Source organism: Colletotrichum graminicola, assembly GCF_000149035.1.
Source record: "Colletotrichum graminicola M1.001 genomic scaffold supercont1.47, whole genome shotgun sequence".
NCBI classification, from domain to species: Eukaryota; Fungi; Ascomycota; class Sordariomycetes; order Glomerellales; family Glomerellaceae; genus Colletotrichum; species Colletotrichum graminicola.
In genome coordinates, this window is record NW_007361051.1 from 115042 (window position 1) to 138293 (window position 23252).

Sequence of the window (23252 nt, forward strand, 5' to 3'; positions counted from 1 at the left end):
TTTGCTCCTTGAGCGTTTAATATGAGGGACTAGAGGGTGGAGCAAACCCCACGGGAAAATACAAGAATTGGAGTAGTAACCGCTTAGATGTAACAAAGACAAGGTATTGCAAAATTTGAACTAGGTATAATTACGCGTCTTAGGCGGCTGAAAATATTACCGAGGATGGCGTATTCTCCATCCCTCGTACGGATATGCATATCTGAACCTTTGTTTGCTCACCCCTATTCTCCAACGGTGCTTGGCGAGAAGATTCCGACAGGATGATTTGTTTTTTGCTTGAACCGGTAGGATGCTGCCGAATAAATCCGGTTAGCCTCCCCTCCTGAACAGTTACCTAACGATGAGGCTATATGGGGCTAGGTTTCAATGACTAGGGGATGACTTCTTGGCTGGATGGATTCATGTACTATAGTTATATCTAAGCGCTATAATATGTTTCGGGAATTTCAGACCGGCTCGCATGCCTTCCAGATGCTGAGCCTCATATTCGCGAAGCTTGCCTAGCAGCAGTTCGTCTCAGCAGTCGAGAACTAAGTTGAAAGAGTGAAGGCCGCAGTGTGGACCTGAAATAGGGCAGTGTTTGAAAAATATAGGCATTTGGATGTATATCATTAAGTAAGAACGTTCCAGTCAGAAATTGCGAGAGAAAAATTCTGCCCTCTTGTTTCCAGCACGACCCTCATCTTCCCTGTTGGATCTCGGTTCGAACAGGGACCGACTTGAAAGGCTGGGCTTCAGATTTATCATTGACCGCATGATTTGCACAAACCTAGCTCTGTCTGGACATGGTGCCGGAACATCTGACCAGGGCCCCTGATGTCCATGGTCTCGCCTGCCCATCAGTGGCAGTTCTTTGGAACGTACGGAGTACGCCGATGTCTACGAGAATCAGGGGCAGGGGAATCAGGCTTTGCTGTGAATTTTGAAGTACATTCGCTTGAAGCAGAGCAAGAAGCTGCGGAAAGCGTTGCTGCTATTAACCCAAGACGAGCCGCTGTCTTAATCCACCGTCGAGGCAGAAAGACGTTTTCAACGTCCATCTCGACCACCCGTAAATCTGCGCTTAGTGTTTGGCAAGATTGGCTCCTCGGCTTATTTCACCACAACCGCAATGGCAACACCTTTCCAAACAGAAGCTTGGACAGAGTATGGACTTGGGGTATTAGTTATCCTTCTTCGCATATTTTCGAGGTGGAAAATTGTTGGTTTCAACTGGCAAGGCGATGACTACTTCGCTGTCCTTTGTCTTATTTTCTGGACAGTAAGTAGCACAAACGACTTAGGATTGAGGTCATCAGAAGTCGTCATTCGTGCAACACCCTCTAACCATTTCTTCTCTCAGCTTGAGCTGGTAATGTTGGAGCTCATTGGTGCGTGCATCACTCATCTTTATCAATTTTGCCTCTCTAACACCCTTGCAGGCCAGAATGGAACCAACATCGGAATCACGGACGATATCGGCGCCACATTGACGGCAGACAAGATTGCGCAGCTTGAGTTCGGCTCCAAGTGCCTGCTGGCGGGCTGGAACTTTTACGTTACTCTTATCTGGTGCTTAAAGGCTTGCATCCTGTTCTTCTTCAGCCGCATCACGTAAGTGTTCTCTTTTATTTGGGACTTGATGTTCCGCAACCATCTGACTGACGTGTCGGCACGCAAAGGCTTGCAACAAGCCAGCAAAGGGTTGTCAAGTGGACAGCTATTGCAACCATTTTGGCCTACATGGGGGTGATTCTTGTGATCTGGTGTCATTGCACCCCGGTCCACAAGAATTGGCAGGTGGTTCCTTTCCCAGGAGGTATGTTAGCTTGAACCCGACGATGATTCTGACGCGTCCATTAACACTTCCTTCAGATCAGTGCACCCTGGCTGTGGCCAACTATCTGAGTTTGGTGGTGCTCAATATATCGTACGTAACAAGGCGTCCCAGGGTTCAACAGCAGCCACTGACAAGAAAATGCAGTACGGACATGCTCATTGTATCGATACCGTTACCTCTACTATGGGCGGTCAAACTCAGTCTCAAAAGGAAGTTGGCCATCGGTGTACTGCTTTGCTCAGGAGTTTTCGTGATGATTGCAGCATTGCTTCGCTGCATCTTATCGCTGAAGGACATTGATGGCATCAATGTCAGCACCATCTGGGCGATCAGAGAAACAGTAAGAACATCCAAACACTCGTACCCGATGATAAAGACAAACGTCACCAAAACACTCAATAGGTTAACATTGCTCCCTTTTAACAGTTCGTCGGAATTATTGCAGTCAATGCAGCGTGTATCAGACCACTCTTCTCTGGGTCACGTTGGCTGAGATCATCCAAGGGAAGTAGTGGGACGAACCAGAAATACTCTGGCTTCAGCGATAAGGATGGCCATCAACTGGTTACAATAGGGGGTGGTGGACAGAGCGTTGATCGATCCGGTAAACCTTCTAAGAGACGTCATAACAAGTATAACATGACCGAGCTGGACATCAACTCGAGCGAGGAACAGATTGTTACGCCCTCTGAGCCGGCCTGGTCTGCGAAAGGCGGCCGTGGCAACACTCCAGCCAGTAGTTCAAGCGGACAACAAGGAGGAATCGTTGTTACGACGACGTACGAGGTGAAACCTGGAAACAAGATATGATGATCAATGACTTAGACACATTGAAGTTATTTAACATTATTTGTTACTCCAGATTTGATAGCTAGCGTAAACCTAATCATACTATCTCTTGTTCTTATCTATTCTATTAGACTAGATCACAGCCAACTCAAGCCTCCAGCCTCTGTTGCACATATTATTTCACCCATCGCGGCGGTAATCCAAGAACCTTCTCAACAACGGCCCAACACATGGTAAGCCCTCCTAAGGCACCATCGTTGTCCCTCTTCGGGGATTTCCGCACCATAAATGCGCGCCAGCCGCCGAGTTCGAGGCCATGGATGACCACGTTCCAGCCCAGGCGCACGTCTATTGGAACGCGCTGCAAGACTTAGAAAACATTTCAAACAAAAGTCCCTCGGACGAGCTGGCCCCGATCCGCTATTAATATGATGGCCTTTGGCCCGCTAACTGTGTCGGTATAGATCCTGTGTCTCTCAGGCTCCGGGTCCTGGGGATTTGTTTGCAGAAACTAGGCATCCGCATGTTCATCGCCCCCGATCATTTCTGTTCCGCCGGTAATGGTTCAGAAGATTCTTTTTCGTCATGACCACACATGAGGCACCTCAAAGTAGAATTCCACCCTTTCGCGCCCGATGATAGACGGTACGTTTCATACAGGCAAGGCGAACATTTTTCATGCTACAGATTTCGCCGTCGCAAGAGGGGAGCACTGCTCGCCCGATCCGGAAAGTTTTGACAAGACGCACGTCTTGTGGTCCCGCAACGCGGATGAGTACATGGGCGATGACGGTATATGCGAAGCCAGCCAGCCAGACATGTCCCGCACGCCCCTAAATTTCTCTCGGCGTTCGACTTACTTGTCTAACAACAGATTATTCCCTCCCTTCAAGATTTCGAACTGTCCACAAGGCTTACGCGATGGCGCTCCGAACGGCAAGCTCAGGAGTATGAAGGGAGTGATGACGAGCCTCCCTCAGCCGAGGCTGAGACCGATCTGTTCCAATAAGGGGTAAAGTACGATGCGCCTAAAGAGGATGGAAAAGGAAAAGTGCTATGACAGGTTGGTAAGGATTGGAGACCGGTGGGCAAAATCATCACAGCGTTTGAGAATCTTGTGGGCAGAAACGGCTTGAATATGGAATGGGAAGCGATTGGCTACGTGGGAGACAGGCAGCAAGATCTAAACCTCTTGATATACTAAACTCACGGGATGAAGATAGCATGGCAAAGGAACGCCAGTGACTTGCTGAGGGAAATGCCCACTTAGACGGTCATGTCTATATGGGAGACGGCATCCGTGATGAGGGCCGATTTGTCGCAGTCGGCGGGCGATCCGGTTGTGGCCGGGCCAGGCGGTTTAGTCTGAGCACGTTTTGCCGCCGCCGACCGCCGCCCGAGACATCACTGCACTAGACTTCGCCGAGCCACTCATTGATCAGAAAGTCCGAGGAGACGGCCGGGTCCCAGGCCAAGAGTTGCTGGAGATAGAGGTCGGCTTGAGAGACCCAATCCGTGCTAACCAGACCGTTTGTAACAACGGTTCACTTGTTGCCGTCAGCTGACATGGCTGAGGGATGTGTACAATTAGAAGCTGGAATATACTTGAAAATCAACATGAATGGAAGAGCATGATTGCAGGGTTTAAGTCACTGGCTATAAAAGCCAAGGGGCAATAGACAGCTTAGGTTGCAAGCTTTATGCGTTCCGGGAATCTTGGCCTAACATTGCATTGTTATTGGCCCATCATCAAGTTGCTTCCCATGTCGAGAGTTTGCACTAGGTCCTTCATCCTAACTTTGTGTCCACCGCACGCCTTGGTGGCTGACTGAGCTACCGGGCTCTGAACGACAAAAAGAAAGCAAGATGAATGCTCGGACCCGTTTGTATCAGAGGGATAACGCGTCTACCGTGCGTTGCAGTCAGCTCCGACAGAGGAAGCGGAAATGATGGGATGACGAGATGGTTGTGTAGTCGTTACGCCTGAGACCTTACTAAAAGACTCCCCGAATCCACGAGAATCCCACCTCTCCATAACTTATATCCATTTCCCTGGCATTGACAGTAAAACAATAGAGAAATCTGCCTAGCCACAGGTCTGCATCTATCGACCCACCTAGTCAGATCATGCATTCCAACAGTCGAGTGCAACGGATTCATGGCGATGACCACGATCCCCCACCTGAGTTTACGCGTTACACGATTCGATCGGCGAGGGCATCTTGGGACTTCTTCCTTGCATGGCTTCGCATTACTTGGTTCGACATTTTCGTCTTAGCTGCATTGGGCGGTGCCGCTCTCGGCGTAAGTTGGCGCAAAGATGACAGCAAGCAGAGCTGCTGCTGACCGCATTTCGGAAGATCTTCAATGCCCCTCTCGCGGCAGTCCGAAACTTCCCCATCACTTTTGACAATTCGGGGGAGATTGTCTACCCTCAGTTCGCATACCAAGACCGCGGTTGGATCATCGAGACCTGGCTATCTGCGCTGCTATCCATCTCCATTCCCATCGCTGTCATTCTCCTGGCCCAGTTCCGCGTCAGGAGCATCTGGGATGTGAGCAACGGCATAATTGGCCTCATATTTTCAGTATCACTAGGCACTTTAATCCAGGTTGTGACGAAGCAACTTATTGGTGGTTTTCGGCCCTATTTCCTCGCAGTTTGTATGCCGGATATCTCACGGGCAACCACGAACAATGTGACAGGACTCAACGCTGTGGGCTTCGAGCAGATCATGTACTCGGTCGATGTTTGCACTCAACCGGACTCGAACAAGCTGAAAAATGCTATGACCTCTTTCCCTTCAGGCCACTCCACGGCTGCATTTGCAGGCTACGTTTATCTGTTCTTGTACCTCAACGCCAAGTTGAAGGTGTGGGCCGACTATCGTCCTGCTCTCTGGAAGATTGCTCTTACTTTCGCTCCGCTCCTCGGAGCACTGCTTATCGCCTGTTCCTTAACGATTGATCAGGCGCACAATTGGTACGATATAGTGGTAGGAAGTGCTATTGGTACTGCTGTTGCCTTTGGCTCGTACCGCGGATGTTACGCCGCTGTTTGGGATTGGCGGTTCAACCATATTCCTCTTCAGCCACGCAACCAACTGGATTATTTCCCAAAAGACGGAACAGAGTACCGAGAATTTGTGTTCACAAGATCTGGTGGATGGGGACAGACAGGGGAAGAACCAGGAGAGAAGCATGCAACCAGCGAGCGAAGCAGTGTTTCCTACGTACCTGTAGCGGAGAGGGAAACTTTACCTCCCCAGCCACCACGTACACGGTACAAACGACACAGACATCGAGAGGATAGTGCAGTTTGATCCGAACCAGAACACTTGTAAGAGACAGATACTCGGTCACTACTAGCATATTGAAGGTTTGAACCTGCTTTGGTACTGTCAAGTAGTTGTTTGCATCTCCTGATGGTCCTTCCAGACGTCATATTGTAGCTAACCCCGCTCTATAACCAACGGCATTCCGCTTCTATAGTCAAGCTAATGGCAAGTTTGAATCATCACTAGGGGGAACGGGAGATCTTAGCAGAGGCTCCATGGACATGTTGTTAGCAACATTGACGGCATCGTGTGAGCAATCATCGAAAGTCCCCTTCCTCAAAAGATATGTTGTCGTGAAGCAGGGATAGCGTCGTGTGGCTAGTACCAGTTGTGGGCGCCACAGATGTGGCCCACCAAACGGCATGTCCCACTTGGAAAGGGTATTTCAACCCGATTTCGTCTCGTATGTATCCGTAGGTCCTAGGAGGAACAGCCACTTTGCATTCTCTCTGATAGACGTTGAGGTTCATCAAGACTGCGGTTCATTTTTATGCAACGATAGAGCGCTGTGAGAAGTGTGTTTAAACAAATCTTACATGATCGATGTATCGGATTCCGTCATGGCAATTCCATTATTACCGTAGATGGATTGAAGTAAGCACGATTGATGAAGAAAGCGGCACCATTCCATAAATCTCAATCGATTGGAGTGAAACATCAGCAACTTGGGAGTGGAACCAACGATTCCAGCGCATGCCAGTAGAGGGGTTGAGATACCTGGCGCATGTTGACGATTGTGGTGCCGGCCCGCTTCCAGGATGGGCTGTGCTAGTGGCTCTTCTCGAGATCTCAGGAGGAAGAAAACCTTGGCAGATCCAAGACATCCAGCACGTTGAAGCTTAGGGCGCGGGACTTGTGTTTCTAATTAATTGTTAAGTACGCACACCGTAGGTAGGGGAATGCAACATAATGTCTCGGTTTAGGCGGGGTGCCCAATGGCTTTGAGTGGAGTGGTCAAAGGGATCCAGCCACACACACTTCATGTCGACGGAAGTACGGATGAATGGTTTTCTATGGAGTTGATGGATAAGAGTAGAATACAATAACCACGGCAAAAAGTGCCGCGGTTAGTGGAGACATTATGGCTTGCCGGGAGCAGGCTGACGTATCACCAGCTAATACTCCGTAGTAACTCAACAAATCGGAGTTTCGGAGTCACTGATAATAGTGCATGCTGCACGGTGCAATACCTGGTACGGCGTGCGACGGACTAGAGCATTGGTGAATGCGTGGCATCACGTGTAGGTAGAACAGCCCCTTAGTAAGAGTGTATCAATGAAAATTGACCTTCATTGAGTGTGTTGATGATAACAACCCTCGACTTGATTTCAACGAGGATCCAAGCTGGTACGGTGTGTAGTTAGGTTGACGAGAACTGTCCGTACCGACAGAGAAACCTCATCTCCGTCCGATCCTTTATGAAAGCAAAAGGGGCAACGAGCTTTTCGGAGCTGGAAAATAAACTCCGGTTCACGTTGCAGCAGTTTGATCAAACCCAGGGGAGGGTTGGCATGTAAGCACACTTAGCACAGTATCCGCCCCTGGACGCGCTTTGAACAACGACAGACCATACCCCTCTCTGGGGGTTGCATAAAAGATTGTAACCTCATCCAGACTAACCTGCGAGCTTTGCAGGTAGTATCTCGTACTTTCTCCTCGTATTGCCTATTGCCCAGCAAAAAGGCGCATGCACACCCCCTCAGCCAACCCCTGCAACCGCGCCATGTGGCAGTGATGCTTATGCCAATTTGGAAGTTCAGGTCCCAAGCAATCCACAATTGTCCTGTTGTCAGCTTAGGTAGTGTACCGGTAGTCGAAGAAGAAAGCAACATTTAGGCAACATTGCAGGGTTGCTCCAGGTGGTTCTAGATGCCACTGATGGGGGGTTGGGACGGCTCCCGCACTCCGCGCGATCCATTTCCATTGCGATGATGGGAGTTGAAAACCCCCGTCTGCCCCGACCTCCTGTTCCAAACGTCCTGTCTCTTTACGGCCGTCTCGTCAACCGTGTCACTCGCTTTTCACTCGCTTCAGTTATCGCAGCGTTAATAACACCCTAATAGTAATTCGCCACAATGTTGTCCCCGAAAGCCACCGCTCTCTTCAACCTAGTCCTCCTGGCCTCTGCAGCCCCTGGGAAGCGCCAGTCCACTGGCACCGGATCTTGTACCGACCTGCACCTCTTCATCGGCCGAGGATGGAATGAGGGATACCCGGGCCGTCATCAGTCCCTCATTGACGCCACCTGCAGCGGCCTTACTAGCTGCGACTACGAAGACATCCGGTTCGATGCTACCAACGCCGACGGCTACGCTAGAGCGGTTGAGCAGGGCCGGGCCTCGGGCGTCTCTCAGATCAGGGCCTACGTCACAAAGTGCCCCAACTCGAAGATCGTCGTGAGCGGTTACAGCGAGGGCGCCAACGTTGTTGCTGACATCCTGGCCGATTCCGGACTTGCCCCCGGAGCTTCTCCTGGAAGCAAGAGTAAGTTTTCCCAACAAACATATAGCAGATGGGTCGGTCGGTGACTAACCAACATCCTTCGCGCCAGTCTGCGCCGCTACTCTTTTCGGTGATACGACGCACGCTGCCAGCCAGAGCTACAACGTTGGAGGCGGAGCAGCCTACCGCGGCTCAATGGCCCGATCCGGCTCGTCCTTGCGCAACATGAACCAGTTCGCCGGCGTCTTGCGCTCCTGGTGCAACGGCGATGATCCTGTCTGCGCGTCCAACTCGGGCAGTGACGGCGGCGAGGCAGCCCACACCAACTACTTCCAGCTGTACTCCAACGATGCCGCCGCCTTCATCAAGGAGAAGTGCCCCGTCCCCACCGCGACAGCTACCTCCACTGTCCCTGCCCCCACCGCGACCGGCTCTGTCTGTGTTGACGGCACGGTCAAGTCCGGTTTGTCGGACAACTATATTGGTCTCTGCAGCTTCTCGTGCTCCAACGGATACTGCCCCGACGGTGTGTGCCAATGCTCCACCTTCGGCCAGCCGACGACGCCACCCGCCGGCGACGGCCGCGATGGCTGCCCTGCCGATGGGCTGGACGAGAGCTACAAGGGGCTTTGCAGCTTCAGCTGCAGCCACGGCTACTGCCCGGATGGTGCCTGCAAGTACTGCTGAGCTGTGAGTGGCTTGCATGGTAAATGTGGTCTAGCATATCGCCTAGAAGTAATGAACGCCCAGCCCACCGAGGTCATGGTTAGTGAATATATGAAGATTTGAGCAGCCCTTGCTGTCCATAGCCACCAGTAATCTCTTACGAAGTGCATTGTGAAGGCATGCCTGCCTGTCTACGACATACTGGAAGAATGCTGCAAGATAACATCCGAGCCAGTTGGATGTCGTATCGTGTTCAGGGGGTGGCGAGTAGATTACCTCTTGGAGACGGACAGATTGACAACCGTTAATTTGACTTTTTTTTGACGGCGGTGAGGGGCGTGGGCTTGTTATGCGGCTCATCCAAGACAAGTGCAGCCACAAGCATGCATCCGGAGCCGCTAATGCGGTAATTTGCCCCCGGGAAATGGGCCTAGAGGAACTTTGAACCGGTGACTAGCTCTGGCAGGCTTCGGTACCGGTAGCAAACGGTCTGGAGCGTTGGACAAGCCCTCAATTGAAGACGCGACGTTGTTCCCAGGCCAGCCCAGAAGAAGAGTGCTTCGTATTCGAGAATCAACGAGGAACCAATCGAAATCGTGACTCCGGTTTGACGTTTCTGTAACCATGATTCAAACCTGGTCGTCCATGAAGCCATTACTGGGTGCGGGACCGGTTTAGCTGGGAAGATGTCTGGCGCCTGCTAGACTGGCACGTGTTGCCGGCACATTCAACAATCCGGCCGCTGTTTGCCAGATTGATTTACCTGGGAGCAGGCTGGCATGCAAACAGAAAAGAATCATTATGACACCGCCGGTTGAGCACGGAGTTCCTGATCGTCGGGGCTGAAGTGCCCGGTATGCCAAGGTACGGGGGGCAGAGACGGAGTGCGAGCCTTGGCTGTGGAGAACAGCAGATCTCTTACCAGCCATGTCATTTTTCAGGCCCCCGGTTGTCTTTACTTACAGCCCGGGTGCTCGATCCAAAGCGGTGTATCGAGGCTATACGGAGTAGAATGGGCTTGAAAAGGTCAAACGGAGACGCTTGGACAGGGCCGTTCTTGACTGACCTATGTTTCTATGGGGTTATTATCAGACATTGACGCATCAACAAAAAGAACATCCAGGAAACGTATCAATCCTCGGGGACAATCAGCTCAACCAGGACAGCCTGGTGACCACAACCGTCCCCGTCCCCTACATCAGGTTGACGTCAGCCAATCCGACGCGGATTTCCCGGCCGATTCCCCCAGTGCCGTCCCCGTCCGTCCGTTCGTGCTCCTCTTCCCCAGCAAATGTTCATCGCTGCTAGCGGGGCGTGACGAACTGCGTCGTTCTGAGGGTGGCTTGCTTCAGCTGGGACACGACAGCGCAGCGAGTCTCTCGCATCTCTTCCAGGAATATGGTGTTTCATTGAAAATCTCCATCAGGGAGCTGCATCTCTTCAGCGGGTGTTGGAGTGATCTGTTTCCCATTTCATTCAAGAGGACAGAAACGATCGACAGTACTGATAATCGACGCGCGTTTTTATTGTTCCTGCAGGAAGCGTAACAAGTCAGAGACGGACACCACAGCCACGAACGGCGAGGGGCTAAGAGGCCACTGGTTGTGAAACTTCCCGTTGACAGCCATCCTGACCGCAATAGGCTGTAGGAGGAACATGGCGTCAGCAAAGGCGCAGTCAACCTTATCAACCTCAGCTCCAATCACAGATGCACACGGGCCGAGCAACGCCCCCATCCTTGGGGACCTTTTCTTCGCGGATGGGCTGGCCATTGTCTCAACCTTGCGCAAAACACGAAGCAACCTCTGTTTGACATCACCGCTGGCTTGCCCTGCTACCCGCGCACATCCTGCGGGGCGGATACAAATCTGCTCTGCTAGCGTAAACGACGCCGTAGCCATGAGTAGGTAGTGTACATACCGTAGTTGGTATGAATTCTGCCAACGCTTGGCCCACTGGCCTGACAGGGTCTGCAATCCATCTCTGATGTCATCAACCCACCAGCCGGTCGTCGCAATCACGGCACCAACGGCATAGAACGTGCCAAATCAGGCATGGCATTCTCGCGGCTAACGGTCCAGGCTCTCGTGGAGTTGTGACTCTCTCCAATGGGCTCGGTGAAGAGGACCCGAAACAGATCTTGGTGCGTGGCGCGGGAGGAAAACTGGGTTTATCCGCATCATACTGTTTGTTCTCTCCAGAACACACCCGCCCGTTGCCAATTGATGTACATCGTAGTCTTTGTATGTAGTACGCGTCAGACTGGAGCAAACGCCCAGTCTTGGTGCCAACTACCAACAAGGGTTTTCGACTGACGCACAAAGATGCCCCAAAACTCCGGCTTTGCGATCCACTGCAATGATGAAATGGTTGCTTTCCTTGGGTTTTGCGCAACCATTAAAGTCGATTGACCGTCCCGCTCCTCATTGGGTTCTCACGATGTTCCAGAGACCATACCGCCGTCGCCCTACCCAAGCCTGCCCACTTTGATTCAAAGTCACTCTCGGTCCCCGGCAGCTGTTCGACATGGCACCGTTGCAGAGCCGTGTCCTTGTGGGCTGCGGCCTCATCTCCGCCGCCTTCGCCGCTGATAACATTCTATCCCTGACGCTCTCCGAAGACGTCCCCCACAATGTCTCAGCAAACATCGACCCCTCCTTCGCCGGCTTCGGCATCGAGCTCGACCACCTCTACTACTTCATGGGCGACGAGACACCAAACGATCTCAGCATCAACCTCCTTGAAAACCTGGCCGAATTTACCGGTCGGCCACCATACGTGCGATTGGGAGGAAACACACAGGACTACGTCATCTACGACGATTCGCAAGACAAATGGCTCATCGAGCCGAACCCTCGGCCGCTCGCAGACGGCCATGTCCCTGCAGACAACTTCATCATCGGCCCCCGCTTCATGGACATTGCCAACCGCATGCCCGAGGGCACGCCCATCGTTTGGGGCCTGAACTTGGGTTACTCCGAGCCCGACTATCTCCATCAGCTCACCACCATGGTTACCCAGATCCTCGACCGGTGCACAAACCTTAACCTCATGTCCTTTGAATTGGGAAACGAGCCGGACCTCTACGGCAACAACGGCTTCCGTACAAGTTCGTGGACGGGCTCCCAGTACGTCAAAGAATGGCGGGAACGTGCCGACGCCCTGTGGGAAAAGGTCCTGCAGCCGCGTGGGCTGCGCAGCAACTTATTTGAGGCATCCGCTTCGACGGCATGGGTTGCCGGCACCGGCTTCGAAATCAAGGACCTGGAAAGTCACGGAATCGACGACAAGCCCAGCAACTCAGACGTCGGCTACATTACAAGTTGGAACCAGCACAACTACTACTACTTTGTCGGGTCCTTCCCCTACCCATTGACCCTCGACTACATGATGCGTTTTGACACGACCAACGCCCAGTTCGAGTCCGCCATTCAGGCCCAGATCACCCAAGCCGAGCAGACTAATCACCCGTTTGCGCTGCGAGAAATGTCGGTCGTCGGCCCTCTGGGTGTCGAAGGGTTAAGCAACACCTTCGCCGCCGCCCTCTGGACCTTCAACTTCCTGTTCTACGCTGCCACCATCAACATCTCGTCTGTCCAGTTTCACATGACGTATGACAGCAACGCCAGCGCCTGGCAGCCGACCGCCATGTTCGGACGCGACCGGTTTGTCCGACCCCTCTACTACGGCATAGCCGCCTTTGGCCAAACCATCGGCCGGTCGTGCACTGCCCGTGTCGCGCAGGCCGAGATCACCGACTACCCCTCTGCCCACAACGAGTACGTCAAGGCCTGGTCCGTGTACCAGGGCGACTCGCTTTCCTCCCTCGTCGTCCTCAACGGAAAGGTCGCCAACGTCTCGGAGACCAACAAGGAGAGCATCACTGTTGACGTAACCCTGCCCGCTTCCCTCGCCGGCCAGACGCTGCACCTGTCGTACCTGACCAGCGACGGCGCCGACGCCACCAGCGGCACGACCTGGAACGGGATCAGCTTCGAGCAGGGCAACGACGGGAAGATGACCCAAGTCACCAAGGAGGACATCACCGTCAAAGTGGGAGACGATGGGAAAGCGAGCATCCCCGTTCGCGACTCCGAAGCCGTCGTCGCCAACATCGGCGGTAAGGTCGGCAGCGGGGAGCCCGACAGCGCGGCGTGCGACGCGCTTGCCACCTCTTCACGGGGCGTCGGCGCCGCGACCAAGTCCACGCCAGGTTCCTCGGGTGAGCCGAGCCACTCGTCTTCGGACGATGGGGATGACGATTCAAGCGCCGCAGGCTTGGCGTCCAGGAAGAGCATTTACACTTGCATTGCGTGGAGTTTGGCTGTCAGCATCGGAGCCTTTTATTTGTAGATCGGGTGGTAGACATGATACCCAGAGTGTTTCTTTGTTTCAGCCTACGTTATGGGATTAATGATTAGTATCTTTTGTCATGACCTCAAAAGAACATTTAGCCAAGCATACGAGCGCATTCTTTCTTTCCCTTTTTTGTATCCGACACGTGTTGATAATGCCTTGCTTCCCCGTAATGCAATCGCAGTATAATCAGTGTGTCAAACATCTACGCCGTCGAGGATAAACATGCACAGAATGATTGCCAATGTGATGGCGCGAGGATGGCATCCCTGTCTACGCTATGTCTTGCCTTTAAGTCATTGTAGCGAGCGCCCAGGAGATAATAAGCGCCCTGAAGACCGGGCGGAGTTCTCAGTGCCAACGGTGACATATATGCCCAGCCGTATGTTGGCCAATCAGAACTGAACGTTGTTCCTGGATAAGACCATGTTAACTACAGGCCAACATGCTAAGAATGCGATGCAACAAGCAGTTTGGCCGCTCTCAAGTTCCGCAACGAGTGGGATGATAACCCTTGACGCTTTTTGGCAGGGTCAGCGTCCTTGGACATGGTATTTCGGCTTTGCAAACCGTCTTCGCTCAAGCGCTGAAAGTTTCCTGTGCCTGTGATTAGACGTACTGAGTCTGTAAGCAGCCCAAGTCTCCCGCGTTTTTCAAACACCGGATTTGCATACGCCAAACTTCGACTTGCGCTTGTTCGTGACACGCCGATTGACACCAACAATACCTGCAGTATGCTTATGCTGCCCAAACCCATATATGTACAATCAGGCGGTCATGCATGTGACTGCTAGATAGCGATTGGTTTAGGTCAGCTCGGCAGGTCTGTTTCTAAGGCATACATCACTGACAGCTGGCCCAAAACTCATGTAAGTTTCACTTTCCCCGCAACAATTGGTTTGGACATCAAACCCAGTCTGTTTTTCCTGCTATGGCACGACGCATTTTGGTCAGGTGTCAATCGGACCTAATCCCAGCCCCCCCGGCGCAGAGAAACGAGACAATTGCTAGCATCATCTGCTTGCACCATTCGAAAAGCTCGCTTCTTCCAGGGATGGACAGAGGCGAAGATGGGGGAACATGTTACAACCAAGGGGGAAATCATTCCATACCAACCATCCAGAAGCCGGACCGAACTGACGGCGTTAGCTAGAAAGCTCGGCAGCAGGCAAAGAGCGGCTGTATCAACTTTGGGTCCCACGAGCAGGACCAATTGTCCAACTCTCAGAGCGCTTCTATGCGCTTATGTAGATAACCACCTAACAAAGAGTGGTTGGAAACACTCTAAGTTATGGCCAGTCTCTATAGAGCAACCTTTATCTAACTCATTGGTATCAAAAGCATTATCCAGCCAGCAGAGAAGCCAGCAGCGGGATGAAACAGTATCTGTCATCCTACGGTCTCGGGTGCTTGACTATCGCGAAGGAAAAGAAAGGATTTTAGGGGTGCCGGCTTTATACGCACCACTACCAATGATGCAAACCTCGGCATTGGTCACAACCGGCACTAGCCACACGAAGCAATTGTCAACTTCACGGACCATTTCAAGGAAATGTCTGGTCGCTTCAACTATTTGGCAAATGCACATAACATATCGATTAACATGTTGTCGTGATAGTACTTAAGTCCAGTTGAAGCAGTGACAAAGTGTGGTTCTGTGGTTCTCCTTTTGTTATCACACATGTCATGTAACATTATTGAATGGTATAAAGCACTGATTCGTCCCATGCACTCAGAACTATCTTGCTTGGCTTTCGTCGGGTTCGATTTCAACCTTCATACTCTGGGAGCCACCATAACCTTTGGTGGTGGAACTATTCCTCCAATCCTCCGCCCATCTAACTCGCCAGAGGTCTGACATATGTCCGTTGTAACTACGATCACTTTACGGGTGATGGTAATCCTCTTCTTGGCATCCATGTCCTCGCTGCCGTTGTTGTCGTTCTCGTTCTCTCCCCCGGATATGTTTACGTACGTGTCGAGTTCGCATTGCGTCGTTTTTCGGGTGTTGAACTGACCATAGGTGAGATGGATTGCTTTGAACTTGCTGTTGTAGCCCGTTCCTGTATCCGAGCTGTAATCCTTGGCCAGGCGTGCGAAGAACGTTCGCAGTATAGGGAGGGACCCAGCAATGATGCCTATGCCGCATTCGAGGACCGTACACAGGACAACCTTGCCAGTGTAATCTGATGATGAATAAGAGTAAGTAAGGGTGAAGTTTGGTTTTGGCTACTCCAAAAGAAAAGGCCATCGTAAGTAGAGGTAGAAGATACGTACATAGAAAGTCAGTGGTCTCCATATATGCAGGGGTAAAGCCAAGCCGAACAGTGCTGGCAACACCAGCTCTGATGTCCACATCTCGTTAGCCGTGTATTCTTTCCTTTGAAGTAATGCATTCATTCATAGTAGGATGTTTTGATTAGAAATAGATAGCAGGAAGACTCACAAAAGACCCAATCCAAATAGCATTCGGATGTAAAACTTGAGCTGCGAGCGCATCTGAACATGACGCAGAAGGAAAATAGGAATGGTGGCAACACAGATATCAGTCACAACATTGACGGCCGAAGAGATGTAAGACATTGCTGTGGCGCTGGCAGGTGCCATGCAACTACCGGGCACCGCCTTGTCCCAATATCTTTCGAGAGGGTGGCACTGATTTAGAACCACGATAATGCTTGTTGAGCTCACCACAGAGCAGAGAGCGAGAAGCCCAATAAGAAGGTAATGATACACCTTCTGTGTCGTGATACGCATGAGTGTGATGCTGATACTCGCCTTGATGAAGCATAGACCGGCTGAATATGATGCTTGCCAAATCAGGAGTGACTAAAATTAAAAGTAGTTTGTTTAGCTGGAGAACTTGACGGCCCTTTTCTTCGATATAAGCTTACTTTCAGACCCTCCATGCGAGCAGCCCCGTCAAGGACAGCATCTCTGCTTCCCAGGCCTGTGAAACACCCGCGTATAGCGACCGAAGTATGCACAACGTTAATCAACTACATTGCCAGGGCAATCATTAGCGACTGATATCGTATTCATTAGGCCAATAGGAAAGCAGGGGCGATGGTCTTACGTATCCAGCTACCATAGAGAAGTCGTCCAAGCCGACGTTGTTTGCTCGAAATCGAATCCAGCATCGTGTAGCAACGACGACAGTAGTGAGGACAAAGAATAATATGCCGGTGACCACTATGGCCAAAGCGAGACCTTGAGGTCTGATAGCGTGCCAAGCACTGCTGTCAGGTGTCATGGTTACGATGGAGAAAATTAAAAAGAATAGAAAAGAAAGAGAAAAAGAAAGAAAGCAACCAGTTAGCTGGGCCTGGTGAGATGCCAACACTACCAGGATAGCTAGTGGGGGTTGAACTTGGAAGATGCGGGGAGATCCAAGACCACCCTCTTGCGGAGTTCAGATATGACACGCGTGGACGACTGGTATAACCCCTATTTAAGTGTTGCACCTTGCTTTTTCGCAAGGTATCTACTGAAAGGCCTGCGCTCTTAGACGCGCGCTGTCCGGAGAACCCGGGAGACCGTAGATATCCACCCCCAGCCCGTCATCCATGAAGCATCTAGCAAAATAGGAGATGATACGCGCAGTACGGTAATACATGTGGAGCGGCATCGCTGAATTGGGAATGAGATGGTGCTAGCAACACGGGATCATATCACTACCCTCTTTTAAGAGTTCGTTAGCAGTGGCCCTTCCCGGGGTAAGGAATCCTATGTTTCACAACAGCCCTTCGGAGTTCATCCGATGGGTTACCAGCCAGACCCATGGATCATGCAGTGATACTAGGTAGTTCACCAACACCCTACTGCAGCACTGACTCAAGACCACATGGCACACGGCACGGCATGTGGGGGGGGGGGCATGTTCACAAGCATGGCTCTGAGGCCGGGCCTACTATCTCTCTTCAGCTGAAGACACAGGATGTGGCAACGGATCCATCGATATTCAAGCCACTTAAGACACTACTAATTAACACTCCCCGAGCACGCTGGGATGGTAGCGGTTAACAGGCAGACACTGTGGATCAAATTTAGCATCTCAGACCAGGTGTCTCCAAGTACTAACCCACCTCCTCTTAAGTAACTAACCTACCTCTTATCTATCTCTATACTACTAATTTTAAATCCTTAACTTTAAGTTAATAAAAAAAAGCTTTTTTAATAGTATATATAAATACTATTTAGGCTATTAGTTTAATAAGTAGTACCTTTAAGAGTAGATTTTTTTAAAAAGTTAATTTATATTACTATTTTCTAGATATAAATATACCTTAACCTAATAGAGATCGATATCTCTAGTTTTTTTTTCTTTTTTTTTTGGCAAAAGGGTAAGCTGGTCTGTGCTGGGGTCTGTGCACGCTAAGCGAGAGACTTCAAGAGGTACTTTGATGACTCAAGTGCTGCCCTAGTTTTGACCCTTAGCGTGTCTGTCTGGTAACCGCTACCGCTGGGACTTGACAATCTACCGATCCACCTTCTAGACACGTGCTTCTTTTGCGAAAAAAAAACCTAAGGCACGTCAACGTCTAGCATCTAGTCCTTGAAAGGCTGCCTTTGAAGCCCTCCCCAGAGTCTCCACTTTAATACGATGACTGAGTCAATGAAACAGACAGGGTCAAGTAGCATCACGGGGGAGTAATCAATGAAACGATGAGGCCTAGGCGGCCATAGACCTCGAAAGATTCTGTGCTCAACCCTGCTCGACTCTGAGGCATTCGTAGCAAGCAGCAACAAGCTAGTCTTCAGCTTGGGCTTAGTGAGTCGGCGGTTCTAGACCAAGCGTCTTGATATTTCTAGAGAAGTTAATCAGCCAAAGGCGTTTTGCTGCGGCATTTATCGTGCCGTTAGGTCCGAAGTCGAGCCTGAAGTTTCTCTTCTGATAACTCCACCTATGAACTTTGGTCGCCACTATCGCTCAAGCTTCTGTTTGTACTACGCCTGCGCAGATAATCCTGTAAGCGGAACTCCCCGTCTGAAGGAAAAAGTCGGGTGTTGGAGCATATTCGATAACAGTGATGATGTTTCTTACGGAATAACAAGGAGGGAAAACGCGCGCGTACGTATGATAATGGCATGAGTCAGCATGTAGTGATCCCGGCAGCAGAGTGATGCCAGCTTGCATAAGCACGGCGTATACTTGCCCGAATGCCGACCTCAGTCTCACACACACACAGAAGCGGAATTCGGGGAAAGTCCGCCTTCACGATTTAGATTGCCTGACCAGGAACTAGGCTATTTGAGTCTGGATGATTCCTTTTTCGACCTGAGAATGCTCTTTGCCTAAATGCTGCTACTTGGATCACTTCGAAGTGTGTGTGTGTTCCGAAGCCAATTTGATTGCCTCAGGCGGCATCTTCAATAGCGGGTCATATTTATTCAACTTTGGTACGCGGCAGAACGGACCAACGGCTCTTGTTGTCCGGAGTATTTGGATGAAGTCTAGAGCAAAGACCTGTCTCGGAAGGCTTAGCGGGCAACACCAAGCTGATATCGACTGTTCCAATCACCAGCCTAAGCAAGTTCCCTGTTTTGATCGGCTGAGACCAGCGCTTCATTCAGAGCAACCACCCCAACTTTGGCCTTGAAGCTGGTTGGTTGAATGCCATTTTCCCACGATAGTTGGTTGAATTGATTGTTTTCAGTTGAATACCCTAGGGCACATGATGCTATTCCCATACTATACAAAGGCAGCCCATCGCAGCCCATCGCGGCAGCTCATCGCGGCAGCCCGTTGCAGCTTATTACCCAATCACAAGAATAAAAGGTCTGATGGGGGGATAGCAAAGTATCCCTTTAATTGCCAGGTGACCCCATTTCTGCCAAGGTGGATCCCCCTCCACTTTTACCCCTCCCGTATTGTTTTAGGGTTGCCAGTAAAATGCCAGTGTGCTTTTGGTAGTCTGCCAGTGATTTAAGCCTATTTTGGAAGGTACTGCCACCACTGCTCCAGATAAAATAATCATATTCTATCACCCTAACTCTAGGTAACCCAGACCCTAACCTAGACCCTAACCACTAACCCTATATATCTCCTATAGCTATATAGGCTTTTAAAGATATGTGGGGTTAGTGGTTAGGGTCTTGGTTAGGGTCTGAGTTACCTAGAGTTAGGGTGATAGAATATGGTATGTCTAGCTTCTATGTGGTAATCCTTCTAGATTGGGGTAGACACTGGCTGCTGACTAACAGTGCACTGGCATTTTACCAGCAACCTTGTTTTAGAATGTTAGTTTCTTAGCAAGCACTACTGAATTTAACATTATTATTAACATCTCTATTAAAACTATTATAACCTCTAATCTAGATACCTCTATTTATACTAATATTTATATAGAGGTCTTACTAAAGGACCTTACTATTACCTACCTAGATAACTATTACCTAGAGGAGCGTAATAACGTAATAGTCTAGTCTAATAAGCCTCTAGTAGAGCTGCTTAGATTGTAATGTACTCCTTTGTAAAGGCAGAGATTACTAGTACCTTTAGTATAGGCAAAACGCCATATAGATAGAAGTACCTTGAAACTATTAGCCTGTTGGACTTAATGCTGCGAATGTATTGGCTCTACCCCGCCCTTGGCAGAAATGGAGTCACCTGGCAATTAAAGGGATAAGCTGCTATGACTCGTAGTAGAGCATCCACTATATATTCACATAAAGACCAAGAATGACATCACCAGCAGGGATAGAGTGTAGGTATTTGGCTTCGGAATATATAGATAATCCGACTCCACATTAGTCAACCAACCAACCCAACTTTGGCCTTGAGGTTGGTTGGTTGAAGTTGAAGTGAAGTTATTCGCAAAGTTGACGGGTTGGATAACGAAGTTGGTTGATGGGGTTGATCTGAGTGAAGCGCTGGCTGAGACATTGCGGAGGCCTTGTAATTCACCAGGTATCGACCGATGACTTGTCTCGTTAAGAAACAGACTTCGATGAGAGGATATGGGCTGCCCCAGACCCCACGTCGTCGGTAGTTATGAGTCTTGTAATCGCAATGGGTCACAGGACTTCAAACAGATGCAGAACCCATGTCATAAACTACAAGACATCGTTCCAGATGTCTCATGAATCAGGGGTGAGAGTCTATGTGTCATTTTGAGATAGGAGAGCGCTACCAGTGCCGTCGCGGGGGCTTGGCCGACAAGTTCGCCGTTTTGATTTAGCAAAGCGATGTGTGTAAAGCAAGTGTTGGTATACGGTAGGTATGCTTTAGGGGAGGTGGTCACGTGATATTTACGTGACACACTGCCTCCCTTAGCAGTATCTACCTTACTACTAGTATACTACCTAAAAGTCTGGATTTACTTTGTAACAAACTAATAAAATAAGTAATAACTACATTCTGTATTATAATTTATTATATAATCTATAAGATATCCCTCTTATATAATTTAACTAATACTAATTAGTGCGTAATTAAATTATAAGATTACTACTATTAAACAGATTAGTAAGGTTTATTTTACTAGGAGTAGAGAGGATTAACTAGCCTATTAGTAAATAATCCTCTATAAATTTAACCTTTATTATTATTACCTCCTTACTCCCTTACTCTATATTAACTAAATTCTTATTAATAATAAACAAAAAGGGGAAAAATAGAGAGCTACTACTAGTAACAGTAGGGCCGTTAAACTAATAAATAATAAATATCTATTCCCCTTTATATCCTCTATTATTACTATCTTACCTCTTATAGCCTCTCCTTTTTCTACCTGCCTTTATCTACTATATTAATCTAATAACATAAGGTAACTATATTAAATTTAATCTTAATAAGTTAGACCTCTATAAAGTTAGATTATATATAATATATATAATTACTATATAGTTAGACGCTAACCTTTATAGCTGCTGCCTTCTTGCTGCCTTTTAGTTAGATTTTATAGATTAGACTATTACTACCTTTAACGCTATAGGCACTAAGGTATTATTAATATTTTATAATTACCTTATTAATAATAAAGTCTTTATTAATCTAGTAAAAGGAAGGATTACACCTAAATTAGTAGACCTTCTTAACGCTAATTTCTATATATAGACTAGAGAAGATATTACTTTTATACGCTATAAACAGCTTATCTTTAACTTATAAATAAAAAATCCTAAATTTATTAATAATATTACTAGTTAATATATCTTACCTAAGGAGAGATTAATAATTAATTAGGCCTTATTTACTACTTTTTTAATATTATTATAAATAATAGCTAATACTGCTTTATAAAGGCAGCTAACCTTACTTACTTTAACTTATCTACTAACAGTAGATTATTACTAGCTAAAGTAGGAGTAAAATAGCCTAACCTTACTTTTATAATAAGATAAAATCTGCTAGGCACTTACTAATCTAAATCTAGTACTTAGAGGTAATATAGGCACTTTATTTATTAATACCTTATTATATAACCTAAGAACCCCTTACCCTTATTATAACTAGTATAATAAGTAATTAGGTAGTTAGCCTATTATAATAAATAAGGTAAATCCTTAGTAGGATATACTATTTAATTTATTAAATAACCTTAAGCCTACTGCTAACCTCTTACCTTAGGGCACTATATAAAGATTTTAATTATAAGGCTATAATAAGTTATAACATTAGCTACTATATAAATCTAAATTTATACCTATCCCTTCCTCCTAACTATACCCCTATTAACTAACTAATCTTATAAAGCTACTAATAGATAAAACTAAGTATAGTAGTAAGTTATATAACGTTCTTAATCTTAAGTTAAGTATCTTTTAAGATAACTATAGTAAGGTTAGGATTAAGTAATACTAACTTAGTCCTACCTTTTTTATTATATTAAAAGGTAAGGTATCTTAGTTCTATATTAATTATATCTATAGTAATAGTATTTATAATTTTAATAAGATAGTTAACTAAATTTATAACTACTTTAAGACATAGGAATAAATATAGACTTACCTATCTAAATAGTAAGAAATAACACTTCCTTAAGTTATATATAATAATTCTATAATAACTAAGATCTAAGCCCTTAAGGAGCTTATCTTAAAGCTAGCCCTTATCTAATAGGCTCTCCCCTTATTATACTAAAATAATAAGGTGTTAAGAAGTTAGTTACTAAATACCTACTCTAGGGTTCCTAAGTGTAACCTTTACCTATACGCTTTAGCTATAATATTAGAAGGAGTATATAGCTAATTATAGTTATCTATTAGTACTGCTATAAGGCGCCCTTACTATAGCTAGTACCTTACTAAATCCTTACCCTTATTACTTAATAATTAATATTAAGTAGACTATACCTACTAAGGCTAAGGCTGTTATTAATAGTTTAGTAATAACTATAGTAGTAGTAATTTTTATAATAGTAATAATAATAATAGCAGCTATAATACTAAAAAGTGCTATATTTACTATAAGCCTAGCTACTAGTTAATAAAGTATACTACTAATAAAAAATATAAAGCGTACTAGTAATTTAAAAGTAACTATTATATTAAAGATACCTTACTAACTATATATAACACTTTCCTTACTAGCTATAAAGGCACCTATCTATAGGAAGAAGAAGATAAAGATAGTAATAATAATAAAGATCTTTAGTAGTATCTTTAAGGGGCCTACTTTATTATTAGTAATAATAAAGAATAAAATAATAGTGTATTTTACACCTTAACTATGTTCTTTAGTAGCACTAAAGTAGATAGTAACGCACTTACTACTAACCTTACTAACTAAGCTATTTATTACTAATTAATAAAAATTAACCCTAATAGTACCTTTACTAAGTTACTTAGTACCTTTATACTAAATTATTACTTATTAGCTACCTTTTAAGGTATTT

The 23252-nt window shown here is 47.7% G+C and overlaps 5 protein-coding genes across 5 annotated transcripts; 4 read left to right on the top strand and 1 right to left on the bottom strand.

Moving 5' to 3' along the window:
* Nucleotides 1-1114: 1114 nt before the first annotated feature.
* On the top strand, nucleotides 1115-2632 carry GLRG_09294 (uncharacterized protein; the record flags this gene model as incomplete). Its single annotated transcript, XM_008099979.1, has 7 exons — nucleotides 1115-1264; nucleotides 1346-1373; nucleotides 1425-1596; nucleotides 1665-1801; nucleotides 1858-1912; nucleotides 1967-2162; nucleotides 2249-2632. 7 exons carry the CDS (start codon nucleotides 1115-1117, stop codon nucleotides 2630-2632), a joined length of 1122 nt encoding a protein of 373 aa, XP_008098170.1.
* A 2106-nt stretch (nucleotides 2633-4738) lies between these two features.
* Nucleotides 4739-5934, top strand: GLRG_09295 (PAP2 superfamily protein; the record flags this gene model as incomplete). The annotated part of the gene is made up of 2 exons (XM_008099980.1): nucleotides 4739-4915; nucleotides 4972-5934. 2 exons carry the CDS (start codon nucleotides 4739-4741, stop codon nucleotides 5932-5934), a joined length of 1140 nt encoding a protein of 379 aa, XP_008098171.1.
* Nucleotides 5935-8024: 2090 nt separating this feature from the next.
* On the top strand, nucleotides 8025-9078 carry GLRG_09296 (cutinase; the record flags this gene model as incomplete). The annotated part of the gene is made up of 2 exons (XM_008099981.1): nucleotides 8025-8433; nucleotides 8501-9078. The coding sequence occupies 2 exons, from the start codon at nucleotides 8025-8027 to the stop codon at nucleotides 9076-9078; spliced, it is 987 nt and encodes a 328-aa protein (XP_008098172.1).
* A 2505-nt stretch (nucleotides 9079-11583) lies between these two features.
* GLRG_09297 (glycoside hydrolase family 79 protein) lies at nucleotides 11584-13410 on the top strand (the record flags this gene model as incomplete). Its single annotated transcript, XM_008099982.1, has 1 exon — nucleotides 11584-13410. The coding sequence occupies one exon, from the start codon at nucleotides 11584-11586 to the stop codon at nucleotides 13408-13410; it is 1827 nt and encodes a 608-aa protein (XP_008098173.1).
* A 1779-nt stretch (nucleotides 13411-15189) lies between these two features.
* On the bottom strand, nucleotides 15190-16666 carry GLRG_09298 (uncharacterized protein; the record flags this gene model as incomplete). The annotated part of the gene is made up of 5 exons (XM_008099983.1): nucleotides 15190-15599; nucleotides 15691-15758; nucleotides 15860-16242; nucleotides 16308-16412; nucleotides 16490-16666. The coding sequence occupies 5 exons, from the start codon at nucleotides 16664-16666 to the stop codon at nucleotides 15190-15192; spliced, it is 1143 nt and encodes a 380-aa protein (XP_008098174.1).
* Nucleotides 16667-23252: the final 6586 nt, after the last annotated feature.